The sequence below is a fragment of the Tachyglossus aculeatus genome, chromosome X1, assembly GCF_015852505.1.
Source record: "Tachyglossus aculeatus isolate mTacAcu1 chromosome X1, mTacAcu1.pri, whole genome shotgun sequence".
NCBI classification, from domain to species: domain Eukaryota; kingdom Metazoa; phylum Chordata; class Mammalia; order Monotremata; family Tachyglossidae; genus Tachyglossus; species Tachyglossus aculeatus.
The window spans coordinates 41,395,961-41,423,742 of NC_052101.1; the positions used below are offsets into that span (position 1 = coordinate 41,395,961).

General features: G+C 48.4%; 1 protein-coding gene across 1 annotated transcript in view; it reads right to left on the bottom strand.

The window, feature by feature from the left end:
* SH3RF2 (SH3 domain containing ring finger 2) overlaps positions 1-24,751 on the bottom strand; it is a 128,229-nt gene extending 103,478 nt beyond the window's left edge. Inside the window, exons 1-2 of the mRNA XM_038740708.1 lie at positions 24,618-24,751; positions 13,680-14,165 (exon numbers count right to left, since the gene is read on the bottom strand). Coding sequence (XP_038596636.1) covers positions 13,680-14,063 — 384 coding nt within the window. The 5' untranslated portion in view covers positions 14,064-14,165; positions 24,618-24,751. The remainder of the gene's footprint in view (positions 1-13,679; positions 14,166-24,617) is intronic.
* Between the last annotated feature and the right edge of the window lie 3,031 nt (positions 24,752-27,782).

Consider the following 27,782-nt stretch of genomic DNA (forward strand, 5'->3'; position numbering starts at 1 on the left):
TGTCCCACGTGGGGCTCATGGTCTCAATCTCTATTTTACAGATGAGGGAACTGAGGCAGAGAGAAGTGAAGTGACTCACCCAAGGTCACACAGCAGATTTGTGGCGGAGCCAGGATTAGAACCCAGGGCCTTTTCACTCCAGGCCCATGCCCTATCCACTATACCATGCTGCTTCTTCTTATGTCTACCCCAACTATTACTGCAGTCCTTGGCACATGGTAAGTGCTAAGCAAATACTACAATTTACTAGGGTTAGAATTTTTCTGTCAGTGACCTCATATGGATAGCATTGTGATCTAGAGGATAGAGCAAGGTCCTGGTTTAATATTATTATTATTTGGCAGGAAGCTGCGTGCAAGTCTCGAGTTCAATTTTTTTTAATGGAATTTGTTAAGTGCTTACTATATCCCAGAGAAGCAGCGTGGCTCAGTGGAAAGAGCCCGGGCTTTGGAGTCAGAGGTCATGGGTTCAAATCCCAGCTCGGCCAATTGCCAGCTGTGTGGCTTTGGGCAAGTCACTTCACTTCTCTGGGCTTCAGTTCCCTCATCTGTAAAATGGGGATTAAGACTGTGAGCCTGACATGGGACAACCTCATCACCTTGTATCCCCTCCCAGCGCTTAGAACAGTGCTTTGCACATAGTAAGCGCCTAACAAATGCCATTAAATAAATAAATAAATAAATACTATCATTATTATTATTATTATATGCCAGGCACTGTACTATGAGCCAGGGTAGATGCAAAGTAATCAGGTTGGACACAGTCCATATCCCACATGGGGCTCACAATCTTAATCCCCTTTTTACAGGTGAGGTAACTGAGATCAGAGAAGTGAAGTGACTTGTCCAAGGTCACACAGTAGGCAAGTGGCAGAGCCGGGAGTAGAAACTCAGCTCAGCTACTCTCTTGGGTTCCCTTCCAAGGCTGCAGGAAAGTCCCTGCCGGGGGTGGCAGGACAGGTGGAGAGTGATTGGGAGCGTTGTCAATTCTGCTCAGCTTCCAGCCTGGCACACCCCAGCCAACCCCCAACCATGACACTACCAGCCGTTCCTGGACCCAAACTCAATACCCCTCAGGGGCTCCACTGGTATAGGGGAAACACTCTCTCCCACCCCATCCACACCCCCTTCTCCACCAGATCTCTCCTGAACCCTGACCACAGGGAGCCGAGGAGAGATGGAGCAAGGAGAATCGATGCTCAAAGTCCCCGGACTTGTCTGGCCTTCTGGGCACCATTCTCCATCCCGTCTCTCGGGCCAATCCCTGCCCTGGTCAAACTCGAGGCGAAGGGGGTTGGAAATGCTCTCTGGATCCTGAAGGCCGAGCAAACCCATCACCTCCTTCGGGAAGCTCCTTGCTTATGGAAAGAATCGGCTTGTCAGAAAAACCTTTCTTCCATGGAAAAGCCACATAACAATGATGGCATTTGTTAAGCACTTACTATGTGCCAAGCATTCATTCATTCATTCATTCAATCGTATTTATTGAGCGCTTACTGTGTGCAGAGCACTGTACTAAGGGCTTGGGAAGTACAAGTTAGCAACATATAGAGATGGTCCCTACCCAACAGTGGGCTCTGTTCTAAGCACTGGGGTAGACACAGTATAATCAGGTTGCCTCACGTGGGGCTCACAGTCTTAATCCCCATTTTACAGATGAGGTAACTGAGGCACAGAGAAGTTAAGTGACTTGCCCAAGGTCACACAACAGTCAAGTGGCGGAGCCGGGATTAGAACCAATGACCACTGATTCCCAAGCCCGTGCTCTTTTCACTAAGGCACACTGCTCCAAGTTGACACACCTCAGGCCTCCAAGGCCTATACTCTTCTGGGGTGCAGGAGGTAAGCCATGTGTGTGTTGTGTGTGTGTGTGTCCTCTCACACCTGCCCTGAGCCCTGGTGGAGTTGATTCTCCATCACTGGGTCCCTCAGACACCCTCTTTCCATGGAAAAACTACACGCAAGAGCATTGGCTCACTACTCTGGTGATGACAGACCTCGGGCCTCCAAGCCCCGTAACCCTCTGGGGTGCAGGAGGCAAGCCATGTCTGGTGGAGTTAATCATTCATTCATTCATTCAATCATATTTATTGAGTGCTTACTGTGTGATAAGGTTGGTATTTGTTAAGTGCTTATTATGTGCCAAGCACTGTTCTAAGAGCTGGGGTAGATACAAGGTAATCGGGTTGCCCCACGTGGGGCTCACAGTCTTAATCCCCATTTTACAGATGAGGTAACTGAGGCCCAGAGAAGTGAAGTGACTTGCCCAAGGTCACACAGCTGACAAGTGGCAGAGCTGGGATTAGAACCCACGACCTCCAACTCCCAAGCCCGGGCTCTTTCCACTAAGCCATGCTGCTTCTGATCCTCCACATGGTGACTGAGTTGGATTCCTTGTCAGTGATTTCACTGTGTTCCTTGGACACCCTCTTACTAGATAAAGAAACAGAGGCATTAGGGAAAGGAAAGGGAGAGTTTAAGGTTCCCAAATGTGAGAGAATCAAGGTCCTTTTGACTTCCAGGCTCATTGTCTATCCACTAAGCCATGCTACTTCTCTCCTGTAGAACAACACTAATAATAGCCCTAATAATAGCGGTTGTTACCAAAGCATGAAAATAAATAATGGCCTACGTTCCCAAGATGTTCCCAAGAGCTTCAAGTAAATCAGAGACCAAGGCAGTGAGTCTTAGAGAAACCTAATATCTTCTGCTTCTTTGTATTTATTTTCACCACACTCTGAGTCTGTGAGGAACTGCTGAGAGTGTCTGTGACACAGAAGTGCTTGGATTTAATCAGTCAGTGGCATTTACTGAGCACTGACTGAAAGGGAAGCCCTGTCCTAAGCTTTGGGGAGAGTACAAAGAAGAAAGACACGGGTTTCCTGACCTCAAGGAGCTTACAATCTGGCTCAGCATCGATTCATTCATTCATTCAATCGTATTTATTGAGCACTTACTGTGTGCAGAGCACTATACTAAGCACTTGGGAGAGTACAATATGACAATAAACAGTCACATTAGCTTACAATCTAGAGGGGGGAGGCAGACATCAATACAAATAAATATACTTACAGATATGTACATAAGTGCTGTGGGGCTGGGAGAGGGGAAGAGCAAAGGGAGGAAGTCAGGGCGATGCAGAAGGAGAGGGAGATGAGGAAAAGTGGGACTTAGTTGGGGAAGGCTTCTTGGAGGAGATGTGCCTTCAATAAGACTTTGAAGTGGTAATTGTCTGTTGGATTATAAAAATTGGGCTGGGGGGTGGTGAAGGAAATTGAGGTATACAGGTAGGGGCAGTACGAATAGGGTAGACCAGAGAAAATTGTTGCAGCCTTGAGGTTTTGGAAACACATCAGCCAGATCAATCGGTCACTCAGTCAGTGACATTTATTGAGTGCTTACTGTGTGCAGATCACTGCTGTGTGACCTTGGGGAAGTCACGTAACTTCTCTGTGCCTCAGTTACCTCATCTGTAAAATGGGGATTGAGACTGTGAGCCCCACGTGGGGCAACCTATTTACCTTATATCTACCCCAGTGCTTAGAACAGTGCTTGGCACATAGTAAGCGCTTAACAAATACCATCAGCATCATCGTCATCATACTAAGTGCTTGGGAGAGGACAATATAGCATACTTGTTAGACACGTTCTCTGCCCACAAGGAGCTTACAGCTAGGTGGAGCTGGGACTATTCATGGTAGAAAATGTTGAATTCTACCTCTTTTTTAGAAGGTCAAGGCAACTTGACCACCCTCTCTCCCCACCTTTCAGCCAAGCAGATGGCAAAATGATGATGATTATTAATTGTAATAATTGTGGCATTTGGTAAGCACTTACTATGTGCCAGGCACTGTACTGAGCACTGGGGTAGGTACAAGCTATTCAGGTTGGACACAGTCCACGCCCCACAAGGGGTTCTCAGTCTTAATCTCCGTTTTCCAAGTGAGGTCCTGAGACCTAGGTGAAGTGCAGTGAGCAACTTGCCCTGGGTCACATAGCAGACAAGTGGCAGAGCCAGCATTCATAATAATAATAATAATAATAATGGCATTTATTAAGCGCTTACTATGTGCAAAGCACCATTCTAAGCTCTGGGGAGGTTACAAGGTGGTCAGGTTGTCCCATGGGGGGCTCACAGTCTTAATCCCCATTTTAAAGGTGAGGTAACAGGGAAGTGAAGTGACTTGCCCAAAGTCACCCAGCTAAGTGGCAGAGCCGGGATTTGAACCCATGACCTCTGACTCCAAAGCCCGGGCTCTTTCCACCGAGTCACGCTGCTTCTCATTAGAACCCAGATCCTTCTGACTCTCAAGCCCATGCCCTCTTCACTAGGCCACACTGCTTCTCACTGCCTTCTTCCCCTGCGTCACTTCCCCATCTCAGAGGACGTGCCGGTTAGTATGACCCCACACAACCTTCGTCACGCCAATGGCCATCTCATGGAGCTATTTCAGGGAGCGATATTTTAGCTCAGAGCGAAAGGTCCGAGCCGTCCTGGGGCGGCTGCCCAGCGATAAGTCCCAGACATACCATCTGACCCGATTCCCTTCCCCCTCCCTTAGTTGCACAGCCAGTTGGCGCGGCCTGCTCTGCCCACAGTGAGAAGCACGCGGGGCTTCGAGGCTGAGGAGCAGGTGCGTTTCTGGCTGAGATCAGGGAGGGAATGATTGGCCTGTGCGGTGCTGAGCGGGGAAGATTCCAGATCGCAGACGTTGGGAAGGACTCAAGGCAGGAGCGGGATGTGGCAGAAGGGAAGGGAAAAGGAGAGGTGAAAGAAATCTTCCTGAAGATCAGTTGAAAAATGGCACCTCTCTCAGTCAACCTCGCTGTTACTGTGCACCAAAGAGGACATTTAGGGAGGTGAAGTTAATTAATGAGTTTTCTCTCAGAAGCAGATAACGCTTGGCTGGCGGTCCTCCCCGCGGCCTGTGTCAGCAGGCGTTTGGGTGAGGAAGCACAAATCTGAATCCTGCTGACGGATCATTTGAAGGCAAAGACTCAACCGGGAACCAGAATTTCCACAGGCCCCTTACTAACTGTTGATGACTCTGAGTTAAACAGGAATTTTCTTGGGGGGTGTGGAGGGGACGAGCTAACCTAAAGCCAATTCAAGGAAGTCATCAAGGCAAATCAGAGAGGGAGGAAGGGGAATCCGTTCCAGCATGTTTCTTCTCAGGCTGGATTGCTGACTTGAGAAATACCTTCACCTGAGCCATGTCTCTGGGAAGAATGAAGACCACAATCTGGAAAACCTGAACCACTGGGGAGCAGTTCAGTGGGAATGATTCTGATGCCACCAGTCAACCTGGCAGGATGACTGTATCCTATGGATATTGGCCACTGTCTCATCCCAGCTGAGTTTAACACAATGGTCTTGTGGGAAAGAGAACGTGGTGTCACAATGGCTTTTCACTACCTTGGGCTGGAACGATTAGGTGTGCCCATGAGCATTAACCCTGACGAGACAGCCAGCTTGGGACTGAGGCCTGCTCTTTTTCAAAAACTGGCATTTGTTAAGCGCTTACTATCTGCCAGGCACTGTACTAAGCGCTGGGGTAGTTACAAGCTAATCATGTTAGACACAGTCCCTGTCCCACACGGGACTCACAGTCTTAATCCACACTTTAGAGATGAGGTAACTGAGCACAGAGAAGGGAAATGTCTGTCTGTCACACGCAGATACGTGGTGGAACTGGTGTTAGAACCCAGGTCCTTCTGACTTTCGGAGCTATGCTCTATCCACTAGCCCACACTGCTTCCCAGGCTCTTTCCGATGATGCCAATAGTGAGGCACTGATCGACCTGATTTCATGGCAGACCAAGGTGAGTAAAATGCTTTCTATGTCTAAAATTCTAGGTGCTTCCCTTGGGGGTGGGAGGAATCATCTCATCCGTGTTGGCACTCTGATCCTCTCCCACCTGCCTCATGCCCTCTAGCTTTGCATGTTGATGTTGGCACAGCGAATGTCTCAACAGGGTAGCAGCATTCTAAAATTAGCTTGGGATACGGGAGAGAGGAGTGCCCAAGTGGACTTGTCAGGGGAATCTAAGTGGGGGAAGCAGGGAAAGCAGAGAGGGGGGCTGGGTTCACCCCAGTTTCAATCATTCGGCTGCCTGGTCTTAATTACTCACCTATGGAAGATACGTGATTGAATACGATTCAATACGATTGAATGAACATGAAGTGATCGGGGTGGTTATTCAGTGTCCTGGAAGGTGTGTTTGTAGCCCATGTGTTTGTCGAGATGAGTTTGTGGAGAAGCAGCGTGGCCCAGTGGAAAGAGCACAGGCCTGGGAACCAGGAGACGTGGGTTCTAATCCCGGCTCTGCCACTTGCCTGCTATGGGACATTGGGACTAATCACTTAAACTCATTGTACCTCAGTATCCTCATCTGTAAAATTGAGATTAAATGCCGGTTCTCTCTCTACCCCAGATGGTGAGTCCCATGTGGGCCAGGGACTGTTCCACCTAATTATCTTGTGTCTAACTCAGCCCTTTCCACAGTACTTGCCCGTGGTCGGTTCTTAACAAATACCATCATTACTGTTATTACTGTTATTGAAAATGGTGCCTGGAAGAGCTGCTTCATTTCCTAAGGGGGTGCATTTCCTCCCCTAGAGTGTATTTTTCTCTCTCAGTTCACCCCAGAATCCTACGGGATAATAACACAGTGCCTAGCATCCCCCTGCAAGGACCATTCTTCCTCTTTGCTTGTAGAAAGCCCAGAGGCCTCTGGCAGCAACAATAAATGGTAAATAATACTAGTCACAGTGATGATAGCCCTCCTGGCACCTTTCATCTAAGGGCATGGAGTGCTTCCCAAACATGAATTAGCCAAGTCTCCAACCACCTTTCTATTTGCGTTGTCTATTCCCCCATTTTACAGACTGGGAAATTGAGGCCCAGGGAAGTGAAGTGTTTTGCCCCCGGTCAGACTGGCAAGCTCCAAATAATAGTAATGACAGCCCTTTGCATTTATTTGTTACCTTTCTTCTAAGGAAATCAAAGTATGTGGTGAAGTTTAGTACTGGAAGGAGGCAGGCGGCAAGTATTATCTCCTCCCATTTATAGCTGGGTAAACTGAGGCACAGGAGTTGAGGGATTGGGTTCTCCGGTCTCTCAGAGAGTCAGTGGTAGAACCGGGAGTGAGACTTGGAATTGCTTTGGCCCATTTTCAGGAAAATCTCAATCTTTGGCGTGACCCACACACTGCCGTCTCCCAGAAGCACTAAGACTATACTAACAATAACAACAACAACAACAACAACAACAACAACAATAATAATAATAATAATAATAATGATAATAATAATGGTATTTGTTAAGCACCTATTATGTGTCAACAACTGTACTAAGCTCTGGGGTAGATCCAAGGTCATCAAAGCCCTACTGAGAGCTCACCTCCTCCAAGAGGCCTTCCCAGACTGAGCCCCCTTTTCCCTCTCCTCCTCCCCATCCCCCCCGCCCTACCTCCTTCCCCCCCAACAGCACCTGTATATATGTTTGTACAGATTTATTACTCTATTTTACTTGTACAAATTTACTATTCTGTTTATTTTGTTAATGGTGTGCGTCTAGCTTTAATTCTATTTTTTTCTGATGACTTGACACCTGTCCACATGTTTTGTTGTCTGTCTCCCCCTTCTAGACTGTGAGCCCGTTGTTGGGTAGGGACCGTCTCTATGTGTTGCCGACTTGTACTTCCCAAGCGCTTAATACAGCGCTCTGCACACAGTAAGCGCTCAATAAATACGATTGAATACATGAATCAGGTCCCACATGGGGCTCACAGTCTAAGTAAGAGTGAGAACAGGTAGCGAATCCCCACTTTGCAGATGAGGAAACTGAAGCCCAGAGAAATTAAGTGACTTGCCCATGGTCATAGAGCAGACCAAGACGGTGAGCCCCATGTGGGACATGGACTGTGTCCAACCTGATTACCTTGTATCTACTCCAGCGCTTAGAACATGGTAAGTGCTTAACAAATGCCATAATTACTATTATTATTGTTAGGTAAGTGGTGGAGCTGGAATTAGAACCCAGGTCCTCTGACTCTCAGGCCCACATTCTTTCTGCTAGGCCTCACTGCTTCTCACGTTGCCGTAGGAATTTTTGGAAGGAAGGGGGTCCTGTGGGAAAGGAACGACGGCCGCGGGGCCAGAAGCATGCTTGTTCTTGCTCCAAACTGAGAGGTAGAAGGTGAGGGAGAGGGGGCGGGGAGAGAAACGAAGAGGAATGTGGGGAATCCAAGGAGGAGAAATGCTGTGAAACAAATTCCAGTCCTTTGCCCTTCTCGGGGATTGAAAACACAAACACGTGGAAGTTTCTCGGCTCAGTTTCACTCGGGACTGGAGCTGGGGAATCTCGACTCCCTGGATTGCGGCCCTAATCCATAGGTGGATTTTATTGAGTACTTGTTGAGTGCATAGTGCAGGCCCCTGGGAGAGTGTAACAGAAGCAAGATCTGAGCAGGGCCTGGGTTCTACTCGCAGCTCTGCCAGTCACCTTTCTGTGTGATCTTGGTCAAGTCATTTAACTTCTCTAGGTCTCAGTTTCCTCATCCGTAGAATGGGGATTCAATGCCTGTTCTCTCTCCTACTTTGACTGTGAACCCCAGTAGGACAGAGATTGTGCCCCCCATGATTATCTCGCCTCTACCCCAGTGTACTTAGTAAGCGCTTAATCCATAACACAGTTATCATCAGCAACCACCATGGTCTCTGCCCTCATGAAGATGAAGGTCTAATGAGGATCTTACACAATAGCTAAGGATTCCCTGGGTTGCCGGAAGTCTAAACCATGATTCCCTGTGTCCAATCGGTTGTCCAGAGGGAAGGTGGGAGCTCAGGGAAAATGATGATCCCACTGCCACTGGATGCATTTCTCTGAGAATGAATCAATGAATGAATCAATCAATAGTATTTACTGAGCACTTACTGTGTGCAGAACACTGTACTAGGGGCTTGGGAGAGTACCATGGAACAGAGTTGGTAATAATATTAATAATGATATTCATTAAATGCTTACTATGTGGCAGGAGCTGTTATAAGCACTGGGGTGGCTACAAGCAAATTGGGTTGGACACGGTCCCTGTCCCATGTGGGGCTCACAGTCTCGATCTCCATTTTGCAGATGAGGTAACTGAGGCCCAGAGAAGTGAAATGACTTGCTCAAGGTCACACAGCAGATAAGTGGTAGGAACATTTAACAATTACCATTATTATTATTCTTATTACTCAGGAACCCCCACAAAACCACTTCAGGACTTGCTCCCCTCTTCCTGATTCCCATCCCAATTCCCGTTCCCAAGCCCTGAAATCACTTTGCCAGCCCTCTGGTGGTATCCCCCAGAAAGGAACTCCCCTGGGATAGGATACAAATTATAAATGGCACCCTAGGCCTCATAGTTGTCCTGATTCCTGATCTTTTGCTGTCAGGGATGTCTCCTGGGGTTTGGAAGGTGGCAAGTCCAGGCTGGGGTTGAGATGGAGCTCTAACCTGGGTCTGGTAAAGCACCTTTTTTCCAGGAAGGAGGAAAACCCCTGCCTGACCTCTAGACTGTAAGCTTGCTGTGGGCAGGGAACATGCCTGCCAACTCTGTTGTACTGTAGTCTCTCAAGCACTTAGTACAGTGCTCTACACACACAGTAAGCGCTCAGTAAACACCACTGATTGATTGATTGATTGATCTGATGGAGGAATGGGAGGAAAGTCTTGCCGCTGTCTAGACTGTGTGAACCCTCACAAAGAAGCAGTGTTGCCTAGTGGATAAGGTACGGGACTGGGAGTCCAAAGGACGTGGGTTTCAGCTCCGTCACTTGTCTGCTCCGTGATCTTGGGCAAGTTGCTTCACTTCTTTGTGCCTCAGTTCCTTCATCTGTAAAATGGGGATTAAGACTGTGTGTCCGACCTGATTATCTTATACCTACCCCAGCACATAGAACAGTGGCCTGGAATGCCCTCCCTCTACACATCTGTCAAGCTAGCTCACTTCTTCCCTTCAAAGCCCCACTGAGAGCTCACCTCCTCCAGGAGGCCTTCCCACACTGAGCCCCCTCTTTCCTCTCCCCCGCCCTACCTCCTTCCCCTCCCCACAGCACCTGTATATATGTTTGGACAGATTTATTACTCTATTTGACTTGTACATATTTACTATTCTATTTATTTTGTCAATGATGTGCATCTAGCTCTACTTTTATCTATCCTGATGACTTGACACTTGTCCGCATGTTTTGTTTTGTTGTCTGTCTCCCCCTTCTAGACTGTGAGCCTGTTGTTGGGTAGGGACCGTCTCTATATCTTGCCAACTTGTACTTCCCATGCGTTTAGTACAGTGCTCTGCACACAGTAAGCACTCAATAAATACGATTGAATGAATGAATGAATGAAAAGTGCCTGGCACATAGTAAGCATTTAACAATTACCATTATTATTCTTATTACTCACAAACCCCCACAAAGCCACGCCTGGACTTGCTCCCCTCTTCCCAATTCCCATCCCTGCTCCAGGCCCCTCAAGGTAAGCGAAGAGACAGGAGGAGATTAAAGCAACTTCAGCTCTTTGGAGGGAAAGCCCTCTCTACAAGTCCATGTGCTGGTGCTTACTAAGAACATTGTTGTGAATGAGAAGCAGCATGGCTCAGTGGAAAGATCCCGGGCTTTGGAGTCAGGGGTCATGGGTTCAAGTCCCGGCTCTGCCACTTGTCAGCTGTGTGACTTTGGGCAAGTCACTTCACTTCTCTGTACCTCAATTACCTCATCTGTAAAATGGGGATTAAGACTGTGAGCCCCCTGTGGGACAACCTGATCACCTTGTAACCTCCCCAGGACTTAGAACAGTGCTTTGCACATGGTAAGTGCTTAATAAATGCCATCATTATTATTATAATGAGTTTGAGCATTCTGGAGTGACTGTACCTTGCATGAAGACTTTGTCAAGGTAGACTTCCCCACCCTCGCTCTTTCGCCACGAGCTTGCTGACAGAAGGAACCGTGCTGTTGGAAAACTCACTCCCTTTGGTTTGCTCCCAGTGCTCAGCCCGCTCTACTATAACACTTATGTATCCATTTATTGTTGAATTGTACTCTCCCAAGAGCTTAGGACAGTGCTTTACTCACAGTAAGCACTCAATAAATGCGACTGAATGAATATGTTTCCTCTCGATACCATGTAAAACTCTCCGGACTTGCTGTCGGACCCAGCTGAGAGTATCACATCACCTTGGGCACTTCTGAGATGACCTCGTCATCAGTAAGGTAGCGGGGTCCACCAGAAAGAGCAGGGGACTGGAGTCAGGAGACCTGGCCCTTTTTTTTTAATGGTATTTGTTAAGCGCTCACTATGTGCCAGGCACTGTTCTAGGTGCTGGGGTAGATACAAGCTAATCAGGTTTAGCATGCGTGGGGCTCCCCATTTTAAAGATGAGGCAATTGAAGCACAGAGAAGCCAACTGACTTGCCCAAGGTCACACAGCAGACAAGTGGCGGAGCCGAGATTAGCACCCAGGTCCTCCTGACTCTCAGGCCCATGATGTAGCCACCAGGCCAAGCTGCTTCTTAAATTGGAGCTTCTAGTCCCAACTTATTACTCTATTTATTCATTTTACTTGTACATATTTATTCTATTTATTTTATTTTGTTAATATGTTTTGTTTTGTTCTCTGTCTCCCCCTTCTAGACTGGGAGCCCACTGTTGGGTAGGGACCGTCTCTATATGTTGCGACTTGTATTTCCCAAGCGCTTACTACAGTGCTCTGCACACAGTAAGCGCTCAGTAAATATGATTGAATGAATGAATGAACTTTGCCACTGGCTCTCTGGGTGACCTTGGGCAAGTCGCTTAACCTCTCTAAGCCTCAGTTTCCTCAACTGTAAAATGGGAATCAGGTACCCGCTCTCTTAAATTGGGAACCCAATGTGGGACAGAGACTGTGCCTGATCTGATTATCTTGCAACTATCCTAGCAGTGTTTGACCCCCAGTAAGCACAAATAAATATCTTAATTATATATTATGTTATGGATAAATCCACAGTTCTTCTATTGTATTCTCCCAGGCACTTTAGTACAGTGTTCTGCACATAGTAAGTGTTCAATAAATGCCACTGACTATTCTGTTGTCCCATCAGGGGACATATCTTTGTCCAAGACCAGCTCCTTTCAAAATGACCCGGAGAGTCATTTGTCCCAGGGGTACAGTGGGAGTCAAGTGCTTAGTACAGTGCTCTACACACAATAAGCACTTGACAAATGCCATTGATTGATTGATTGAGTCAACACAAATGCTTGTGGGGAAGGCAGGAATCCCTATACTGAAATGTGGGTACAGAGATACAGATAACCAACGTGTACTGTCCACGCAGATGAAGCGGCGCCTTTTTTCTGCGAGCAGTTTGTAAACCCATAATGCTTGCATATCTGCTGTGCTTGCATACACGTCTGCTCCACCTGATCCTCGAGGTCTGATTAAATCACCAGCCAACCCCCTCCAGTAGTCTCTCCCCTCCCAATCTAGATCAGGTCGGCCGGCTCGGGAGCATAAATGAGATTTTGGCAGAGCGTTGGCTCAGCTGTATCTAGGATTAGAAGTGGGAATGAGGACGAATCCGGGCTCAACCCGAACCCAAAACTTTCCCGAGGAGGGACGGGGGAGGGTAGTTTGATTTTGATGCTTCTCTGTTTATGGGTTTGTTTCACAATCCACTGAAGTAAAAAGTCCCTTAATCCTGCCAGAAAGGCAAGGGAGGACCGAATATCTCATAGCAAGGAAGATTTTCTAGCCGGTCTCAGAGGGTGCGATAACATTAGACTTTTGGAGAGCTAGTACAGACAACTGGGTTAGACTTTCCCATGTCTGAGGGAAATACCGATCATTGTTTATGCCCGGGGCAGTGATTCCTTATTGCCGGAATGGTATCAGTTAACCAATCGATGGTATTTGCTAAGCGCTTTCTGCATGCCGAGCACTGTACTGAGTGCTTGGGAAAGTCCGATAGAGTTAATAGGGGCACGCGTGATCCCTGCCCTCTGGGAACTTTGGCAATGGGAAGAGAAGCAGCACGGCCTACTGGGTAGAGCCCAGGCCTGGGAGTTGGGAGGACCTGGGTTCTAATCCCGGCTCCACCACTTGGTCTGCTGTGAGGCCTTGGGCAAGTCACTTTACTTCTCTTTGCCTCAGCGACCTCGTCTGTAAAATGGGAATGAAGACCTTGAGCCCCACGTTTGGCAGTGACAGTGTCCAAACCGATTAACTGGTAGAGAAGCAGCTTGGCTTAGTGGATAGAGCCTGGGAGTCAGAAGGATCTGGGTTCTAGTCCCGGCTCCACCACATGTCTGCTGTGTGACCCTGGGCAAGTCACTTCGCTTCTCTGTGCCTCAGTCAACCTCATCTGTAAAATGGGGATAAGCACGTGAGCCCCATGAGGGACAGGGACTGTGTCCAACCTGATTTACTTGTAACTACCCCAGTGCTTAGAACGGTGCTCTGCACGGAGTAAGTGCTTAACAAGTACCATTATTTTTGTTGTTATTATTATTGTATCTACCCCACCACTTAGAACAGTGCTTGCCACATAGTAAGCGCTAAACAAATGCCGTCATTATTATTATTGTCAGCCGGGGCTACCAACAACTAACCAGCCAACCGGCATTGAGATGGAACCCCCAAAAAGCCGGCTCTTACCCCTTCCATGTGGGCTCTGGAGTTGGAGACCAGTCTGAAAGGGCTGGGCTGTCCCGCCCTGGGGTCAGCGGCTCCGCCTCTCCGGCCGCCGTCCTGCGAGGTCAGCGCCCTGGGCCTCCGGAAGGAGCCCACCCGTCCCGTGCCCCGTCCCGACCGAACCCCGTCCAACAGGCGGACCAAGAGCAGGTTGGCCGGGAGCTCCTCGATGCTGCAGAAGACGAGGGTCCGGCATTCCGGGCACCTCAGCTCCTTCCGGGCTTTGAATATCCTCTGAAGGCAAGGCTGGCAGAAAGTGTGCTGGCACGGCAGGACTTTGGCGGTGACGTCTAGCTTCTCCAAGCACACGGGGCACTCCAGGAGAGAGAGCAGGTCCAAATCATCCATTTCGTTTCAGTGCCCCAACCTTGAGCCCGACGGGGGTGACCCGCATGGTACTTCTCCCGGGAGCCCTCGGCTCTTCAGCGCTCCGCACCCGGAGCAACCTTCCTGTCGGAAGGGAGAGAGAGAGAGAGAGGCAGAAATGTGACTGCTCTGAGACGGATCCCACCTACATTGCCAAGCCGGTGCCTCATAAGGCAATTTCCGAGCATCTACTTTGTTCCTGCTTCCAACTTGCAAGTGACTCATTGTGATTCAGAGCTAGCAGGTACCGTGTTCCGTCTCCAGCCTGCAGCGGGAATCAGAGGGCCGCAGAATTCCTCGGAGCCCGAGTTAGGTGCCTCTGATTATGAATCGAATCCGGCTCCCTCTCAGTCCTGCAGCGTCAATCCGAAAAGCAGAGGTCTGAGGGCTGTGGGCCTCGCGGCTTGTGAAAGTATAACTTGACAGTCTCTTTTCTTTAAGGCGTTACCACTCCCGACATGTTTAGTTCCTCTCTCTCTTTATGTGCTAAGTCTGGAGTCACGATGAGACCGCCTCAAGGACGCTTACAAAACGGAGCACTGCTAGTCTCCGGATGGAATCCGGCCCTGATTCGGGGCCCCGGCTTTTGGACTCCGACCTGGTGCGTTTACCCACGGTGATCTGAGTCCAGCCTTCCAGGACGCTCTGTCCGTCACAGTGGGACGGTGTAGCTCAGACTCTTTAGCTACTTTGACAGCAGTTTTTAATTGAAACCGAAACAGATAGGAATTCTGGATTCAAGCCGGGACCTGCAAAGACAAGCACGGGTCCCTGCAGACAGGTGTGCGTTTTGCCCGTGTAGGCCGGTCCCAGCCTGATCCTAAGGCAGACTACCACTCAATAGATCAATCACATTTATTGAGCACTTACTGTGTGCAGAGCACTGTACTAAGCTCTTGTGAGAGTACGAAATCACGATAGAGTCGGTAGACACATCGGTAGATTACTTGAACTCCTCCCTCTCCCGATGTGGGGAAGGCACGCTACCACCTCTCGACCTTCTCAGCTTGGACTAGTAAGTCAGTGAATTGTATTTATTGAGCATTTACTGTGTGCAAAGCACTGTACTAAGTGCTTGGGTGAGTACAACATAGCAATAAGCAGACACATTACCAGCCCACAATGAGCTTACAATATAGAAGGGGAGAAGTGGTTAGAGCCCGGGCCTGGGAGTGAGAAGAACCTGGGTTCTAATCCCAGCTCCACCACGAGTCTGCTGTGTTACCCTGGGCAAGTCACTTCACTTCTCTCTGCCTCAGTTTCCTCAACTGTAAAATGGGGTTGAAGACTGTGCGTGCCATGTGGGACATGGACTGGGTCCAACCTGATTATCTTATCTCTACTCCAGTGTTCAGTAGATGTGTCTGGCACTTAGCAAGCGCTTCACAAATACCAGAAAAAAACCCAAAAAACTAGCCTTTATGGTGGTGAGTAGCTCAAGGCTCCACCAGCAACATCAAGGTTCAGTCCAGCCCTAGTCACCTATGCCTCGCTGTGGGACACTGAAAAATGGGGCAGTCCTTAAACCCAGAAGCCGGCTCTTTCCCCAAGATTTCCGAAACCCTGTCGGGCTGGTTCATTCTCGCAAACACCACTGACCTTGTGCCTGTGACTTCAGCAAGGCCCTTCCAGAGCCGGGCTGCTCGGCAGATAACAGCTTGCCTTCTTTTCTCCCTCTCTCAAACTGCAGCCCTGTGAAGAACTTTAACTGCCTTGCTGTATGGGACAGGTTTAGCTGGATCAGTTTACTAGCTCTGCCCAGTTAACGCTTGTGCTGCCAAACTGCAGCTTTCCAGCAGGTTGCCGGATGAGGAAGGGTTGTCTCTGCTGTCGGCAGTGTCTTCTCTAAAAGAGAGGTGACCTCTGGGTTTCTCCATGTGCTATGGTATTCAGTAAGCACCTATTATACCTCAAGCCCTGTTCTGAGCTCTGGGGGTAGATACAGGCTAGTCCGGTTGGACGAAGTCTGGGAGACGCAAGATTGGGGGGCAAAGAGTAAATGAAGAATATCTGGGTCCCAACTAGATGAAAATCAGGTTGAGCACTGGATTCTCTTTTGGAACTTTGAGAAGATAATGAACTTTTCAGTAACAATAATGATGGCATTTATTAAGTGCTTACTATGTGCAAAACACTGTTCTAAGAGCTGGGGAGGTTACAAGGTGATCAGGTTGTCCCCCAGGGGCTCACAGTCTTAATCCCCATTTTACAGATGAGGTAACTGAGGCACAGAGAAGTGAAGTGACTTGCCCAATAGTTTGGGAATGTGTTAAGCACTTACTTGGTGAAAAACATTGTATTAATTGATGGCGGAGATAAATACAAGGTAATCAGGTCACACAAAGTCCCTGCCCCACATTGAGCCTAGGGAGGAGGGAGGACAGGCATTGAACTATGTTGCCAATTTGTTATGTTGCCAATTTGTACTTCCCAAGCACCTAGTACAGTGCTCTGCTCACAGTAAGCGCGCAATAAATACGACTGATGATGAATCCCCATTGCATAGATGAGGAAACTGAGGCACAGAGAAGTTAAGCAACTTCACAAGTCACACGGTGGGCAAGCGGTGGGGCTGGGATTAGAACCCAGGTCTCGTGGCTCCCAAGCCCATGCTCTGTCCATGAAGCCATGCTGTAAACAAAACAGCACATTCATCCTATTCATTCGGAGGCTTGGGTCATGTTTTCTGAAAGCAGAATATGATAATCATTATTAACCCCCACAATAATGAGTTGATTCTCCCCTTTCCTGAAGGGCATTTAAGGTCAGCACTGGGTGACGGGCTGGAACCCGAGCCTTAGACATCCTCCACAGTCTTGAAGGATCAATAAGCAGATGAACTAAATAAGTGATTAGAAGCACGCCGTCACCTGAGGACGTGAGGCTGCCTTAGGCAGGTTGTGACGTGACGGTTATAATGAGCTTGTCAGAGAGGGAGTTGGATGAGCGGATTCCTCGGGGCCCAAAGGGAAAGGGGTGTAAGGGAAGTGGGGGAACCACCAGAAAGAGAACTGGAAAGACAGGGAGGGGAAGGTGCACACACACAGACACGGCGCGGCCTGGTAGGTAGATCATGGGCCCAGGGGTCAGGTGGACCTGGCTTCTACTCCCTGCCCTGCCAGTTGCCTGCTTTGTTACCTTGGGTGAGTCACTTTGCTTCTCTTTGTCTCTGTCACCTTATAATAATAATGATAGCATTTATTAAGCACTTACTATATGCAAAGCACTGTTCTAAGCACTGGGGAGGTTACAAGGTGATCAGGTTGTCCCAAGGCAGGCCTCACAGTCTTAATCCCCATTTTACAGTTGAGGTAACTGAGGCCCAGAGAAGTGAAGTGACTTGCCCGAAGTCACACAGCTGACAATTGGCGGAGCCGGGATTTGAACCCATGACCTCTGACTCCAAAGCCCGGGCTCTTTCCACTGAGTCATGTGAGCCCCATGTGGGACATGGACTGTGTCCAAACCGATTTGCTTGTATCTACCCCAACACGATTTGCCTGTATCTACCCCAGCGCTTAGTACAGTTCTTGGCACATAGTAAGTGCAAAACAAATACTATTCAAAAAAAATTAAATAAACATGAGAAAAGTGGGGAGGGGAAAGAGAAAAGGTCAAGGTGGCTAAGGTGGGTAGGTGAACCAAAATTGTTGGGACAGTCACATTTGGGATGTTGTTCCATCCCCTGGATTCCTTAGGCGTTCACTCTGGGCCAAGGTGGTGGGAGGGGGCTCCCTCAGTGGCATCTTTTAACAGGGATAGGGCAACAGAGAGGAGGAAGAAGAGGAGGAACGGTAGAAGGAATGGAGAAGGTGGTACTGCAGGTTGCTTCTTCCACCTCCTCCTTTCTCCTTGGGCAGGAGCATGAGAAGCTGCTGTCTCCACCGAGAAGCAGCGTGGCTCACTGGACAGAGTCAGAGGTCATGGGTTCAAATCCCAGCTCTACCAATTGTCAGCCGTGTGACTTTGGGCAAGTCACTTAACTTCTCTGGGCCTCAGTTCCCTCATCTGAAAAATGGGGATTAAGACTGTGAGGCCCCGGGGGACAACCTGATCACCTTGTAATCTCCCCAGAGTTTAGAACAGTACTTTGCACATAGTAAGCGCTTAATAAATTCCATTATTATTATTATTATTATTATTGTTGTTGTTGTTGTTATTATTATTATGTCCACCCCAACTGATTCAATCAGTTCTGCCAAGGCTCAGGGGTGGTGGTGAAGAGCCCTATCAGCGGGATCCCTCTGGTCATTCTGCTCTGAATTATTTGTGTGGAGGGACAGTCTTCTAGACTGTGAGCCCACTGTTGGGTAGGGACCGTCTCTATATGTTGCCAATTTGTACTTCCCCAGCACTTAGTACAGTGCTCTGCACACAGTAAGTGCTCAATAAATACGATTGATTGATCGACTGATTGAATGACAGAGCTTTGAAAGGAGAGACTGAGTCTCTCCATCTGGCTCCCTTGGTTCCCTTAAAGATGTTGCTGTGTGGATTGTGTGGTAAAGGGAGTACGTTGGGTGGAGGGGTTCGTCTCGGGGTCCCTGGCTTGTCCCGGCTTTAGGGAAAACACCTGGATGCACGTTCCTCTGAGACCAGACCCCGGCTCCTTGCTGATCTTTCTGGCTGCTGCGGCTCCTCTGGACACCAAGGGAGCAGCTTGGACTAGAAGAGGAAAGAACCTGGGCCTCGCAGTCAGAGGACCTGGGTTCTAATCCCGGCTCTGCCGCGTGGGAATCAGAAGGTCATGTGTTCTAATCCCAGGTCTGCCACTTGTCTGCTGTGTCACCTTGGACAAGTCACTTCACTCCTCTGGGCCTCAGCTGCCTTATCCGTAAAATTGGGATTGAGACTGTGAGCCCCACGTGGGACAGGGACTGTGTCCAACCTGATTTGCTTGTATCTACCACAGCGTTTAATTCAGTGCCTGGTACATAGTAAAGGCTTAACAAAAACCATAATTATTATTATTATTGCAAGATAATCGGGCTGGACAAAGTCCCTTTCCCACAATAGGGTTCACTGTCTTAATCCCCATTTTCCAGATGAGGGAACCGAGGCACGGAGAAGTGAAGCGACTTACCCATGGCCACACAGCAGACAAATGGGTGATCCTGTGCTTCAATTTCCTCATCTGGAAAATGGGGAGTAATCCTACTCCCTCCTACGTAGACTGTGAGCCCCGTGTGGGACAGGGACTATGTCCAACCGGTAACTACTCCAGCGCTTAGAAATCGACTGATGCATAGTAAAAAACTTAACAGATACCATCATCATCATCATCACTTACAAATATTTCTGTGTCTGTCTCCCCTCTTGGAATGTAAATTCCTTGTGGGCCCAGGAAACCTATGTAGTGTCCCTGTTCCGCTTTCTCAAATGGATAGTACAGCCCATTGTGCTCAGTGTGTGCCCAATAAATACTGCTGCTGTTACTACAACAACTAGTATTGATCAATCAGTCAGTGGTATTTATTGAGTGCTAACTTCGTGCAGAGCCTTGGTTTCCTCCTCGTCAAACAGAAACTCCTCACCACTGGCTTTGGGCTTCACTGAGCCATGAAGCAGCATGGCTCAGTGGAAAGAGCCTGGGCTTTGGAGTCAGAGGTCATGGGTTCAAACCCCGGCTCCGCCAATTGCCAGGTGTGTGATTTTAGGCAAGTCACTTAACTTCTTTATGCCTCAGTTACCTCATCTGTAAAATGGGGATTAAGACTGTGAGCCCCCCGAGGGACAACCTGATCACCTTGTAAACTCCCCAGCACTTTGAACAGTGCTTTGCACATAGTAAGTGCTTAATAAAATGCCATTATTATTATTATTATTGGCTTTAAAGAACTCAATCACCCTCACCCCTCCCACCTCACCTCGTTATTCTCCAGCCTGCACACTTTGCTCCTCTAATGACAAGCTTTTCGTTGTACATGGATCTCGTCTATCTCTCCACCAACGCTCGCCCATGTCCCGCCTCTGGTCTGGGGGGCCCTCCCTCCTCAAATCTGATAGACAGTTGCTCTCCCCCACCTTCAAACCCTCACTGAAAGCACATTTCCTCCAAGAGCTAAGTGCTTGGGAGCGTAAAATATAGTTGGTAGACATGATCCTTGTTTTCAAGGAGCTTATACTCTATCATTACCACTTCTCCGTTCCTTCCTCTCCTCCTTCTACTGGGGAAGAAGCATGGCCTGGCAGTCAGAAGGACCTGGGTTCTAATTCCGGTTCTGCTGTGTAACCCTGGGCAAGTCATTTCACTTCTCTGTGCCTCAATTACCTTGTCTGAAAAATGGGGATTAAGACTGTGAGCCCCACATGGGACAGGGACTGTGTCCAACCTGATTAACTTGCATCCACCCCAGAGTGCTTAGAGCAGTGCTTGGCACATATTCATTCATTCATTCATTCATTCAATTGTATTTATTGAGCGCTTACTGGGTGCAGAGCATTGTACTAAGCACTTGGGAAGTACAAGTTGACAACATAGTAAGTGCCTAACAAGTACCATAATAATAATCGTTATTATTAGCTCATACCTACGCTAGTGATTAGAACAGTGCTTGATGCATCATAAGCACTTAACAAATGCCATCATTATTATTATTTTCCTTCTCCCTTTCCTGCTCATCCCCTTCCCTCCCAGACACCCCATCTTTGCCCAGCCCCAGGCTTCATCCACTGCCTTCAATCATCACGCCGTCCTCCTCTCCCTTCCGTATCAGGGATCCCTCCTCTCCGACTCCAACCCAGAAGCAGAACAAACCCAGGCAGGACCCTGAAGATACAGGATCTGTGCAGAGCAGGACCTGAAGCTAAGGCTGTGTGGTGGGTGGCCATAAATAACCCCAGGCCCTGGGGAGAGATGAGTTGATCCCGGAAGCAGGAAGATGGTGGAAATTTGGAATTTCCCCTTAGCTACCCCCACTGCAGGGTGGTTCATCCTGAAAAAGCAGGGTGTTGCAAAGTTATTTTAATGGGAGATGGGGGGAGTTGGGCTGAGAGCATTTTTCCCTTTCGACCTGGACCAACTGCCCACCAGGAGGGTGAAGAGGAACAGTGATGGTCCCATGAGCACATCCTGGCCTTCGGGAGGCCCTGCTCTCTGCATTCAGGGCAAATCTTAGTTCCACTCTCTGCACGCGCTAAGTGCTTAATAAATACCATTGATGGTGATGAAATCAGGCATCTCCACCAGTGACCATTAGGAAAGGACTGAGAATCCCTGCCCCTCCTCCCTAAAGGAGTCTGGCTGGACAGTAATGGAGAAGGAGCTCAGCCAAGGGCTTTGAACGCCTCCCGACAGTGTTACCAATTCAAAGACTCGTCAGAACTTGTCAGGACTGTCACCAAATCCTGTGGGTTCTACCTTTACAATATTGCTAAATTCCGCCCTTTCCTTTCCTCCGAACTGCTACCATGCTGATCCAAGCACTTATCCTATCCCTCCTTAACTACCGCATTAGCCTACTCGCTGACCTCTCTGCCTTCTGTCTCTCCCCGTTCCAGTCCATACTACACTCCTCTGACCGGATCATTTTTCAACAAAAACATTCAGTCCATGTCTCCCCACTCTTCAAGAACCTCAAATGGCTGCCCATCCATCTCTGCATCAAACAGAAATTCTTTATCATTGATTTTAAAATGCTCAATCAGCTCACCGATCTCCTACTGTAGCCCAGCCTGCACACTCTGCTCCCCTAAAACTGAGGCCCAGAGAAGTGAAGTGACTTGCCCAAAGTCACACAGCTGTCAGAGCAGAGCCGGAATTTGAACCCATGACCTCAGACCCCAAAGCCTCTGCTCTTTCCACTGGGCCCTGCTGCTTCTGTAGATACAAGATTGTCAGATCGTCCCATGTGGGGCTTACAGTCTTAATCCCCATTTTACAGATGAGGTAACTGAGGCCCAAGGAAGTTAAGTGACTTGTCTAAGGTCACACAGCAGACAAATTGCCGAGGCGGAATTAGAACCCACGTCCTCTGACTCGCAAGCCCATGCTCTTTCCACTAAGCCATGCTGCTTCTCACGTTAAGGTCACATCTCCTCCAAGAGGCCTTCCTCAATGAGGCCCTCTTTTCCCCGGCTCCCTGTCCCTTTTGCGTTGTCTATGAACTTGGCTATGTGACCTTTGGACTTTTGATATTCACCCACCCCCAACCCCACAGCGCTTATGCAAATACATTTAAATAATATATTTAAAATTACTTCTTTATTCACATTAATGTCTGTTTCCCCCTCCAACCTGTAAGCTCACTATGGGCAGGGAACATATCTGTTAATCTTATTGTATTGTACTCTCCTAAGCGCTTAGTACAGTGCTCTGCATATAGTTAGAGTTCAATAAATACCATTGATTGATTGATTAACCCTCCTTTTGGAGCTGCTCTTGGGGTTATTAATGCCTGCTGTGGGTTTCCTGGGCACAGCAGGTCCAGGGATGTCCTGGGCACCCTTACGGACTTATCCATGCCCAGAAATCTTTTTGCCAGGGGCAGAAATCAGCACCATCCAGCTGGGCAGTTGCTTACTCAACCCAAAGGAGGGTGAGGTTGTACTGTTGGCAGAAGGCCCCTTCATCCCTTCCCATCCCATGCCTCAGCGGCCTCCTCCCTTTCTTCTGCACGGGACGAGAGTGTGACCTAATACCTCCTTTCCAGCCACCCCCCCACCAATATCTCACCAAAGGTGATACAAGTGTAATCTCTTCCTCCCACCCCCACCTCTGCTCCAATTCCATCATGGAAGGGGGCACGCGATGGGAGAGGAAACACCACATTCTAGACTGTAAGCTTGTTGTGGGCAGGGAACGTGACGGCTATATTGTTATATTGTACTGTCCTAAGCAAATACAGCCACTGCTCCGTAAATACGATTAACAGATTGTCACATTTTAATGCACTGTATTTATAAAGCACATACATTGTGCTAAGTGCTGGGACACCGTCCCAGACACCATCCGGGTCTCACATAGGGCACACCATCTAAGAAGGCAGGAGAGCAAGTATTTCCTCCTCATTTTGCAGATGAGGAAACCGAACCACAGAGTGGTTGAGTGACTTGCCCCAAGTCGCACAGCAGGCCAGCTGCCGAGCTAGGGCTAGAAACCCGAGTCCTGGCTCTTTCTACTAGGTCATGTCGTCCCGCTGACACATACATCTCACTCTCATCTTGAACACTCTATAGATCTCTATTTCTGCAGGGGTGGGACTTGGGAAAAATGTGGTCTTGACTCCCTTATTCGTTTAGGAGAAAGAGATGCCTTTTACAACTCCACATTGTTGGATAAATTTATGGAGCAGCAGTTACTCGATTGCTTAGTCCAATTGTTTGCTTTCACATGGACTTGCCCTAAACTAAGATTTAATGGTGCCTTCCGCCAGTGACTTTTGAGGAGGAGAATTTCCTTAGTAAGTTCTTTGTGTGCAGGGATCGTGTTTACCAACTCTGTGGTATTGTACTCTTCTAAGCTCTTAGGACGGTGCTCTGAACACGGTAAGCGTTCTATAAATGTGATTGATTGAATTCATCGGGAATTCATCAGCAACTGAGACTTGACTGGCAGAAGGCAGAGGATTAGCAGTGACTCAACCCATCAGTCAATCGATGGGATTTGCAGAGTGCTTACTGGATTTCAAAATGTGACTGACTTACAATATTCCCCAAGACAACTCTGGTGCAATCCAAAACCTGCCTCTTCCTTCCCTCCTCTTCCTCTCCCTTTAAGTCATCTTAGGATCCTGGCTATCAATTCAGTAATTCCATCTTGCCTCACTTGCCCCTGGGCAGTGTGAGGATGAGTGGTCCCCAATGGTAGGGAATAATGAGGGATGGGGAGAGGGCTGGCAGGTGTGCCACTTATGCTTTTTTTTTATGGTTTTTGAGCACTTACACTATGTCAAAAACTGTTCTTAGTACTAGGGTAGATACAAATTAATTAGGCCAGACATATTTCCTGCCCTTATGGGCCTCACGGTTGAAGTAGGAGGGAGAAGAGGAGAGCCGAGGCACAGAGAAGCGACGAGACTTGTCCAAGGTTAAACAGCAAACACCTGGCAGAGACGGAATTAGAACCCAGGTCCTCTGACGCCCAGGCCCGTGCTCTTTCCACTAGGCCAAGGGCGATCTCCACACTTCTGTCCCTCATCTCTGCAAGTGCTACTAATTTCCCTGTTCATGCCCATGATGTGTTGCCCTTCCCAGGTGGATCCGTGCTGTGGCCACAGTTGCTACCTACCCCCAGTGCCACTTCTGGCAACCAGTGGGGATTGGAAAAGAGCTGCCATGGGCAGGAGGGGAGGGGACGAATGGGAATGTATCTCTCATCCACATAGTGCTCACCCAACCTTTGTCCCCAGTAAATACCAGTCCTCAATTCCCATCCTTCCCTTCTTCTAATCCCCAAACTTCCTACTTCCTGAAAGACCAGCCTTCCCCTTCACCCAACATTTGGGGGTGTCCCTCCCCAAGGACCAACGCTTCCCCCAAGCTTTTTAAAAGTTCACTCATGGTCCACAGAGACCGGCCCAGGAGCCCCAAACATACCCAAGGTGGTCTAAGTAGAGACCAAGGTTCATCTCAGCTCCCGTATCTTCCTCGTCCTGATGCCCCACTGGACAGCCTTCCAGAGCTGAAGCCATCTAATATCAATGGCATTGAGATCGTCTATTCCGTCAGGGCTTCATTGGCTTCTGGTGACCAGCCCTTTAGCAGCAGAGGGTTAACTTGGTCGGCCAGTGACCTTTGCCGTGGTAAAGGCGGAGAGGGTACTCCGGTCTGAAGTGATGTGGTTAGCGCGGACATTTGCAAATAAACTGGATGGTTAGAAACGGACTCTGAGCTCACTGAGGAGTCTACTCCTACTCTCAAACGGGAATAGTTTCATAGCAAAATCCAAACCAACAGGGAAACTGGGAGGAGAGGGGGCGGGGAGGGAGAGAGTGAGGAGTGAAATCCCTAGGAAGCTCTCCAACCAAAAGACAGTGTCATTAGGAAGTGGAGCAGGAGAAATTCTCTTTACAAGATGAAGAATGCCTAGAGTCCTAGAGTCCAAGGGCAAGGTGACCAATGAACTCTTACTATCGGATTTCAACAGCACATGGAGAATCCCTTCGAAGTCACAAGTAAGATCTCTCCAAAGCCTTTTTCTTGGCCAGTTTGTTTCTAAAATTCTAAAAGTGAATCTTGAAAGCTATTTGCTCTGTGCTGTGTCCTCCTTTTCCTCCTACAAAACTGCATTTGGCATTTCAGAGGCACTTCCAGGAAGTGGGCTGTGAATGTAGGTGGAAGTGGAAGAAAATTCTGTATAGGCAGTGGTAGCTCAACTGGAGTATTCCCTCAGTTTCCCAGAACCAGGGATGGCTCCAGGGGAAGGGGCTGGGATTCTGATCCAGCCTCAAGAAAGCCTGCTGCAGTCAGCAACATTCATTCATTCATTCAATCGTATTTATTGAGCGCTTACTGTGTGCAGAGCACTGTACTAAGCGCTTGGGAAGTACAAGTCATCATCGTCATAATTCTCTTCATCATCATCATCATCATCATTATTCATTCATTCATTCGTATTTATTGAGCACTTACTGTGTGCAGAGCACTGTACTAAGCGCTTGGGAAGTACAAGTAGGCAACATATAGAGAAGGTCCCTACCCACTTAATTATTGAGCACTTACACACTTTAATATTCACCCCATCTCAGGAAACACCTTCATTCTAGACTGTGAGCCCATTGTTGGGTAGGGACCGTCTCTATATGTTGCCAACTTGTACCTCCCAAGCGCCGAGTACAGTGCTCTGTACACAGTAAGCTCTCAATAAATGCGACTGACTGAATGAAAGAATAATACTAGACTGCAGCATGGCTCAGTGGGCCTGGGAGTGGGAAGGACCTGGGTTCTAATCCCAGCTCCACCACGTGTCTGCTGTGTGACCTTGGGCAAGTCATTTAGCTTCTCTGGACCTCGGTCACCCCATCTGTTAAATCTGGGATTTCGACTGGGAGCTCCGGATGGGACAGGGTCAGTGTCCAGCCTGTCCAGCCTGATGATCTTGTATCTATCCCAGTGCTTAGAAGAATGCTTAACCCATAGTATGCACTTTTCAAGCGTCATTGTTATTATCTGTCATTAATCTGTACCTCCCCTGTAGACTGTAAACTCCCTGTGGACAGAGACTACATCTACAACTCTGACTGTACTTGAAGGAGCACGGGATAGTGGATAGAGCACAGCATGGGAATCAGAAGGTCATGGGTTCGAGTCCTGGCTCTGCTACTTGTCTGCTGTGTGATCTTGGGCGAGTTACTTCACTTCTCTGTGCCTCAGGTACCTCATCTGTAAAATGGGGATTGAGAGTGCGAACCCAACGAGAGACAGGGACTGTGTCCAAACCGATTTGCTTGTATCCACACCAGAGTGCCTGGCACATAGTAAGAGCTTAACAAATACCATTATTATTATTATTATTACAGTGCTCTGCACACAGGAAATGCTGGATAAATAAATCAATGACTGCTTGATTGACTGATTGATCCTTTGCTGTGTGCAGAGCGCTGTATTAGGGTCCTGGTAACCTAAAATGTGAACTGCATCCAACTCAATTACCTTGTATCTTGCTCAGAACAGTGCCTGGCTCATTGTAAGCGCTTAACAAATAGCACAATTATTATTATTAAGCGCTTAACCAACACCACTTTTTAAAACAAAGACTATTTGATAGGAATGAGGAAAATGCATACATTCAAGTCAAATAAACAGGAACTCAATAGTTTTTTAAAAGCTTCTGTTTTAAAGATGAAGGTGGACAAAACCTGTCTCTTCTTTCCCAGCTGTCAGGCACCCGCGGTTGAGGCGCCTGGATACAGTGAAGAGGTGAAGCATTGTCAAGAAAGCCTGCTTTGTTTTGTGTGCGTGTGTGTGTTTCTGTGTTGGGTGTGTATGTATTTGGGCGTGCACTGCTTTGGGAACAGTTTGCAGGCCTAGAGTGCAGGAGTTAACGTTCAATCTAACAACCGCTAGAGAAGCAGCATGGCTTAGTGGATAGAGCCTGGCTTCTAAATCCGACTCCACCTCATATCTGCTGTGTGACCTGGGCAAGTCACTTAACTTCTCCGTGCCTCAGTTACCTCATCTGTAAAAAAACAGGGATTAAGACTGTGTGCTCAGCTTGGGACAGGGACTATGTCCAACCTGATGAGCTTGTATCTACCCCAGTGCTTAGAACATTGCCAGGCACACAGTAAGGACTTAAGAAGTACCGTAATTATGATTATTCTTACATCTCCAGCTGGCAATTCCAGCTCAGCCTCATTACCAGCAGGCAACTGGCTTCACTGGAATGGAAAAACAGGTGTGGACCCAGTTCCTGGAGAGAGAACGGACAAGCCCAAATTGGTCTGAACTTGCCCCTCTGCGCTTATAAGGAGAGAGGAGCTGGCAGAAGAGGGGAATCCCTGAGACCAAAGAGGGGCAGCTGGAAAAGAGGAGCGAGTTTTGCAGAGGGACAGTTTCCCTCCACAGGCATCCAGGGACCCTCATGGCTAGGAGTCAGGAGAGTGGGTACAGTTTGGGGAATCAGAGGATCTGGGTTCAAATCCCAGCTCCGCCGCTTGTCCGCAGCGGGACACCTTGGTTCAGTCACTTCTCTGGGCCTCAGGTTCCTCGTCTCTAAAATGGGGATTCAAAACCTATTCTCCCTCCTACTCACGCTGTCGA